This window comes from Corapipo altera, unplaced genomic scaffold (assembly GCF_003945725.1).
Source record: "Corapipo altera isolate COAL_440 unplaced genomic scaffold, ASM394572v1 61085, whole genome shotgun sequence".
In the NCBI taxonomy this organism is placed as follows: domain Eukaryota; kingdom Metazoa; phylum Chordata; class Aves; order Passeriformes; family Pipridae; genus Corapipo; species Corapipo altera.
The window spans coordinates 234,889-243,230 of record NW_020885021.1 but is presented as its reverse complement, the minus strand read 5'-3'; the positions used below and the strand labels follow the sequence as shown (position 1 = coordinate 243,230).

Sequence of the window (8,342 nt, the reverse complement as noted above, 5' to 3'; positions counted from 1 at the left end):
CTTTAGCTATATCCATATGTCCTTGTCTTGCTAGCCAGCCCTCTACATATACAGGGTTAGGTACCACAACCACGTGAACAGACCAAGCAACACTGTGACCAGTGGCTCTGGACCTAATACAACAAATGCTTAGATCAAATTTGTTTCCAACACGGTCTGGGCAGATCTGTTGCTATCTCAACCCTTAGTGCTACATGTTGGGCACCAAATAAGGCTGTCGTGGTTTAGGAATGGTAGTCCCCCAACTTAAGTGTTCCCACTGAAACACCCCAGACTACGCACCACTCACTAACAGTAACAACAACAATACTAATAGCAGAGTGTACAAGATAGGTGAACAATTCACATACTCACGGCAGAACCCGATACCACCTGACCACATACTCCACACACCCCAGCCAAACCAGAAGGGTACCCACCCCCCTCCATATCCCCTGTGCATGGCAGGAGGTTGTATGGAATAAACCCAGAGTCTTGGCTATGCCCATCCTGGCTGATGCAAAAATTAACCCTGTCTTGGCCAGAACCAGGACAGTAGCTTACAAGTGCTTAAAAGAATATCAGCAACAGAAAGATATGCAAAAAGCTTGATAGCCTAATTTCCTATTGTAATGAATAAATCCTGTAACATCCACAAATAGTAAAAGACCTATGAGCGTTTAACAGCTCTCTAATTACAAAGATCTAGCTTACAAGACATACTATTTTATTATCTTAGTGATCCATCACAAACTGGAAAAAAAGATTTTTTTTCCATGTCTGATATGTGTATGTGAAATCGTTGTGCAGTAACATTTTATGAATGTTGCTGAAAGGAAAGAAAATCAGTTACTGAAATTGATCTGAGACCTGTTTGCAAACTGGAAAAAAAACCCAGTTAAAAGTGGCATGTGATTGACTACTATTTTTTTTTTCTTTCTTTACTAAAAGTTATGAGAAAACAAATTGAGAATGCTGTCTATGCAGAGGAAACTGAGCCACACATTTACGCCAGACTAGTTTTCCCTTCCCATCCTTTTAGTGGATGAAAAATTGAACATGAGATGGCAATGTGTGCTCACAGCCCAGAAAGCCAACCTTATCTTGGGCTGCATCAAAAGCAGCATTGCCAGCAGATCAAGGGAGGTGATTCTCTCCCTCTACTCCGCTCTCGTGAGACCCCACCTGAAGTACTGCATCCACCTCTGGGGTCCTCAGCACAGGAAAGACATGGACCTATTGGAGGAGGTTTAGAAGAGGGCCATGAAGATGATCAGAGGGCTGGAGCATCTCTCCTGTCAAGACAGGCTGAGAGAGTTGTGGTTGTTCAGCCTGGAGAAGAAAAAGCTCCAAGGAGACTTCATTGAGACCTTTCAGTACTTTAAGGGGGCTTATAAGAAAGATGTGGACAAACTTTTCAGCAGGGCCTGTAGCAATAGGACAAGGGGTAGTAGTTTCAAACTAAAAGAGGGCAGATATAAAGAAGACTATAAGGAAGAAATAAGAAACTAGATATAAGGAAGAAACTAGATATAAGGAAGAAATTTTCTATGATGAGGGTGGTGAAACACTGGCACAGGTTGCCCAGAGAGATGATAGATGCTCCATCCCTGGAAACATTCAAGGTCAGGCTGGACAGGACTCTGAGCAACCTGATCTCATAGATGTCCCTACTCATTGCAGGGGGGTTGGAAGAGATGATTTTTGGATGTCCCTTCCAACTAAAACCATTCTATGATTTCCCCAGTAATGCAAAACAGAAATATGTGCTGTAGTAATTATTTGCTCTGTGAGTAGGAAAGTTATTCTTGAATATACTGTCTGTAACACTTAGCCTGGTCAATTTAGCATTGCAAAGGCGGCCTGTTACTGTGAAGCTTAAGTAACTGAGATAAATGCTGCAGTACTTCAACTACTTTAGGATCAAAGAACACCTGAAATAACACCACTTTTTCTTTAACACAAAATGATGTTAGCTTTTAGTTCCACTTCTAGCAATTAACAGTAATACTTTCTCAGTTATATTTCATGCAAAATGTTTAATAAAAACAGATTGCTACAGGAAATCAAAAGGTTACAGTTTTAAGAGTGCTTAAAATATTGAGAAGTATCACTAGAAAGGCTTTAACATTGTTTTTGCCTTTGTCCTACACTGGACAGCTTGACATGAAAGAAGGGACTATACTATACTCAAAGTTATTCATGAATAAATAATATAGATTACAGATTAGCCATGCTAGATAACCACACTAGCTGCATACAGAACCATGAAATATAAACACCATTTTAACACAAAGTCTACTTGTATTCAAAGTGCTGCTTCCAAATCAGCATGTTGTTCTCCAAAGAGCCCAAAAGCAGGATTTACTCAGCAGCGTGATAAAGAGGCACTTCACTGCATCTTATAGCACACACCTTATCTTCTGCTAGCCTGTAATTTAGGTATGGACACAAAATAAAAAAGGACCAAAAAGGTCTATACTATACTATAAAACAAGGACTTTTTTATCACAGACATTCCATACTTTGTTGTTATTAGGCCCTGAACATTTTGCCCAGGGAAGTGGTCAAATCACCATCCCTGGAGGCATTTAAAAGACATGTAGACATTGCACTTAGGGACATGGTTTTAGTGGTAGACTTGGCAGTTAGTTTAACAGTTGGACTCAATGATCTTAGAGGTCTTTTCCAACCTAAATGATTCTATGATTTGAGAAAAAGCATGCCTTTGTCAAGGTTTCAACACATTCATACGTCATTCTTCAACTGAAATGCAAATTCCCAGTAGATGCCTCCTCATGTTTCACTCATTTGTCTCAGAAATTTTCCAAATAACTTGGGAGCTTTTGAGTTGACATTCAGGCTGTTGCTGAAACTTTTTTTGGGGGGAGGGAAGAGGGGGAAAAAAAAAAGATACAAAGATTGCTTTTGAAAATTCAGTTGTTTGTTACACAGGCAAAAAAATCACAGACTTCTGAATCCTAATATGAATTTCACAAAGGCAAATCTTAAAATCAGGGAAAATGCCAGTCATATTTTCAATGTTTTCAATATTCCTATTTCACCTTTCAGAAAAATCTCTTTAGGATAAAAATATAAAATTCAGTAACAAATCCAGCTACTCAGATTTGTAAGAATAAAAACCCTACCTTTTAGCACTAATCTAATCAACACAAAACAGCACATCTGAAGCAGTGTGGTGGGTTGACCTTGGCTGGATGCCAGGTGTCCACCCAGCTGCTCTATCACTCCCCAGCCAGACAGGGAAGAGAGAATAAGATGGAAAACAACTTGTGGGTTGAGATAAGGCAGTTTATTAAGGCAAAAGCAAAGCAAGAGCCTGCGCGCACAAAAGCGAAGTGAAAAAAATAAAAAGGTTTATTCTCTACTTCCCATCAGCAGCGATGTCCAGCCACTTTCCCAAGAAGCAGGGCTTCAGCACACGTAATGGTTTCTTAGTGGCCGGCCATTGGAAACAATGAATGCCCCCCTTCCTGCTCCTTTCCTTAGCAGTATGGAATATCCTTTTGGTTAGTTTGGGTCAGCTGGCCTACTTGAGTCCCCTCCCAGAAGGAATGTTAGAGTGCTGATGCTGTGCTCAGCAGTAGCCAAAACACTGGTGTGTTATCAACACCCTTCTAGCTACCAATGCAAAGCACAGCACTGTGAGGGTTGCTATGGGGAAATGAACTCCAGCTCAGCCAGACCCAATACAAGCAGGCAAACTAGCTCCCTAATAATGTATTTCAATACAACAAAAAGTATCATAAACTGGAGACTTTCACATGTACTATTTGGAAAAAAGCTATGCTGTAACACTAAATCTTCAGCAATAAATGAAGTTTCTGAAAGCCAAACGAGTAGCAAAGATCCAAGAGAATTTCTGTATCTACGTGATTTAACATTACTCTCACAAAGGACATTTTAATGTTCATCAATGAAAATGTAAACAAAACTAGAAATATTTACTGTTGTAGCAGACTGCAGTACATGACAATTATTTCAGTGTACTTTATGTGTTTTCTTTCAGCAAATAAAGAATAAGTTACAGATCAAATAGGTATTTTATCTTACTAAATATAATTACCTGAACTACAGAAGTAGGTGCTGTGACTCTATAGCTGCTTCAATTTGCTTAGTTGTGGTACATTGTATGGAGGACAGGAGCAGCTGTGTACATTACTGTATTTTTATAGATTCCCAACTTGTACTGAGCGAGAACTCCAAAAAAAAAAAAAACCAAACCAAAAAAACCAAACCAACCATAAAACCCACTACATGTATAAAAAACTTAAATGGAGCAACAGTTGCAGAGAACCTAGCAATCTCTCGGTTTTCCATGGGACTGAGTTACAAGATGTCTGGAAAAGTTGTAATGAAAAAAGTGACCTGTACTCATCTCTTAGCTGTCATTTGTAAATAAGTAAACTTAATATTTATCCTTTCCTTCTTTTGTGAGAGGTGACCTCAGAAGCTTCAGTAGTTCTACAGAATAACCTCCCTGCTATGGCTTTGACCTATCTTACTGCAATACTATTTTTAACATAATACAGCAAAGTATTTTATTTCAGTATGTTTTATTCCTATAGCAACAGGCTATTGCTCTATTCTAAATAGAGGAATATTATTCCCTTTCCCAGTCATATTTCTGAAGGGTTTCCAAATAAATTATAGATGCTCCTTTTGTTCTAGTGCTCCTGCTCCTCCCAGGACACCGGATTTGTCATGTTATGCAAGCATGCACATATTTTAGCACATACCCCTTAAAACCTATCTTGACCTTGGAATACACAAATAGTTATGTATACACAGAAGAGACAAATGGAAGAATGATTGGTGGAAAAAAAGAGCAACCAGCCCACATACATAAACTACCCTTTATTAGGCCAAATGAAAAAAAAAGGACCATGTCCAAGAAGCACATGAAAATATAGTTAATTGTGTTCAAGCATTAAGAATAGGATTGAAGCGTGCTGTGTTTGTTTTAGGGCAACTGGACATTCCCATGACTGCACCCATACTGCAGCAACAACGCAAAACTTTTGGCTGTGGTTGTTACAATCATTCCACTATCCTGAAAGCAGGATTCACGTAAATATCTAACCATCTCCTAGAAACACTAAACTAATCAATCCATCACCATCTGAATCTTCCTGAAAATCTCCTATGAGTAAAGGTTCTGCCACCTACACTTAAAAATTATAAATGGTAGCTCCTTGCGTACAAGGCTTTTTTTAAAATAAATTTACGTAGTGTTAAGCCATATTGACCAGTGTTTAATACTAGAAATAAAATTACCGAAAAAACACCTCCGTTCTCAATGCAGTTATCAGTGACTTTTCTGAGAAAGAAGCTATTTTTAGGGAAACATTTTTTTAAACTAATTCAGACTATTTTATTTATTTGCTTTAAACTCAACACTTAATTATTTTATCCTGTTGCAATAAAAAGGAAGGACGTTATCATGTTATCAGCTTTAAATTTACTGGCTTTCAATTGAGCTCATAGCTCACATACCTGTCTTTGCCTTTCCCTTACACTTCATGTAGTTTCACAATTATACAATTATACTTTACAGACTCTATTGCTTTTCTCTGCTTGTTGTCATGGAAAAATCTTACACAAATATCATGGGAAATCAATTCTATCAGAAGTAAAAACTTTATAAAAAGTATTTCCAGATGCATAAAGTACCTAAGTTTTGCTTGCTTATCATTAGAACAATAGAGAACAAAAAAAAAATCTTTGAAATTTAATCTATAGTTTTATTTTCAGGTTTAAAAGGGGAAAACTCAAAGCAGTTTACATGGTGTAAGAAAAAAAGAGTACAACCAGACACAAAACTAAAATACAAACTCTAATGAATCATGTCTAACAAAGCACAGAAACAATGCATGCTGAGGTTTGTGCACATAAGCTCCCTACCCTAAAGACATTATCATCCCTTTTGTCTGAGTCTCAACTGCAAAATCTCAAGGGAGTCACAAATATTTGTGCCACTGTAATCTCTTAGTTTCTTTTTTCATACAAATAAATATTAGATTACCTGCAGTGTTTGCCACTGCTATACTTAGCAAAGTTAGATGATTTACAATTTCGATGCACACCAGTGCAAAGCTGGATTTTTAGGTCCAATGGAATACTTGCACCATATATTTCTAGGCAGACAGATTGGTCCTTGCCTTGAAATCTTTACAGCCTAATGCTTGCAAATTCAGAAGATTTAGCAATCATGGGGGGAAAAAAGGGCTGAATGATCACACAGTCTATCCCACCTTCCTCAAGGCAAGATCTCCTAGGTAATCCTGACAGATATCTGTCTTGCCATGCTTAACTTACTTTCATGCAACTATTCAGGTATGTAGAAAGAGAAATGCACATACACACAAATCTTCAGATTCAACAGATGGAAGAATACAACACTGAATATCTACTGACTTTATTAGGATGCCATGGCAAGGTCCATCTGAAAAAAAATGGGATTACAGGAATATGGCCCAAAATACACAGTCTGAGAAATAAAATACGTTATTGTGCCAAGTATATATACAGATAAACAAACGCACATTAAAAACTAATGTTAGCTATGAAAGCTACTCTTTAACCTATTCTTTATCAACCAGCAAATCTATTTTAGATGCAATGTAGAGTCAAAGAACACATAATTTAGCAGCTTTCCCCCCCATTATTCTGTGCTCATGAATGCACAGTTTTAAGAGACTTCCACCCAAATCAATGAACTGCTTCATTAGTTTACTTCTCACCAAAAAAAGTAGGTTGCTTAATTAGTCATATTATAACACATATATAAAATAAAGGTATATTATACTTCACCATACATCACATCAAACTAAACCAACAAGACTGACTTTCTGCAGTGTGCGTGCTTTTTATATTGATTACCTCTTTGAAATAAAACAAAAAATCCAGCACACTGGTAGAAGTATACCTTCTTCAATGACTGTTATTCACAGTATCATGATACCTAATTAAGCTATAAATTCAGTAAAAACACATAATTACATAATAATGCCATTTCCTCATTTTGAAAAACTTTTCATTATTCAAGGCCCATTTTTGTCAAACATATCTCCCCAAAGTTTAAGACATTTTTAACACACATTAGTCTGGAAAGCCTTATTAAAAAGGGCTGCTAAGCATACTAAAGCACCCGAGAACCCCATAAGCACCATATGGTTGTGTCTGACAAAATATATAGGAGTGAACAAGTCTCCCACATTAGAATTACAGGTAAGTACAAGAGTATAAATATCACTGGTCTAACCAGGGCCTACCGACCAAGTCAACTACCGACGCTGCCAGAGGCTCCAGGTCTCCTTCTTCCTCCAAGCCCTACACTGCCTTCCTTGAGATAGAATCATAGAATATTGAGTTGGAAGGGACCGACAAGGATCATCGAGTCCAAGTGATTAGTTCATACGGGGATTGAACCCACGACCTTGGTGTTATTAGCACCAAGCTCTACCAAGATCTGTGAACTCTCCTCTGTCCCAGCCCAGAGGTGCGTACTACAAATATTAGAGCCCCTGCATTCAAAGGGCAATCCGAAATCTCCACCAGTTTTCCTTTCGCCCAACATCCAATCACCTTCCCCACTTCCTCCAAAATCCCGAGCCTGTTCCAGCACGCGCCCCTACACCCAGCAACATCACAGTCCACCGTCCCCCGAAACGCCTCTGCCCCAAACCCACAGCAACACTCACCCAGCAGCGTCCTTGCTCCCATCCCACCCGCACCCTAGCTCCACTTAGGCTCCCCTTCCCCATCAACGACCTCCATAATCCCCCGAATAACCGGTATCCCCTCAGCCACCCCCTACTCAGCACCCCCGGCCGCACCTCACGGTCCTTGAGGCCCAGGAGCAGCACCTCTTCCATAAGGGTGAGCCGCGTTTCCTTGGAGTCGCCCTTCTCGTCGTCTCCGGGCTCGTCCCGGCGGCCTCCACCCTCGGAGCCGCCTCCCGCCTCCCGATCCTTGTCGGCGGCGGCGCTGCGGGAGGCCTCTGTCCGGCGCTGCACCAGCCCGGAGCTACGCTGGGTCAAGGAAGTCATGGCTGGAGGCGGTGGAAGGTCAAAGACCCACCACAGGAAGAGGAGCTTGGCGACAGCTAGGGAGGGGAGAAGAAGGGACGGGAGCCACTCCTGCCTCCGTCTTAGCCGCAACGGGACAGTGGCCGGCCGAGGAGAATCATAGGGAGTGGGATTCGGCCGAAGCAGGAGAGGCGGAGGCAGTGGCGGTGGTAGCCGGCGTTCCTCACTTGATGAGGCCGAGCTGGCAGAGGTGGCTTCTCCTCCAATATGGCGGCGCGGGCTGATGTCAGCAGAGGATGTGGTAGCGGCAGG

At 40.4% G+C, this 8,342-nt stretch overlaps 1 protein-coding gene across 1 annotated transcript in view; it reads right to left on the bottom strand.

Annotated features, from left to right (window-relative positions):
- Nucleotides 1-8,051, bottom strand: part of LOC113959087 (Golgi phosphoprotein 3) — a 67,725-nt gene extending 59,674 nt beyond the window's left edge. The window contains exon 1 of the mRNA XM_027667855.1: nt 7,839-8,051. Within this exon, the coding sequence (XP_027523656.1) occupies nt 7,839-8,051 (213 nt within the window). The remainder of the gene's footprint in view (nt 1-7,838) is intronic.
- Between the last annotated feature and the right edge of the window lie 291 nt (nt 8,052-8,342).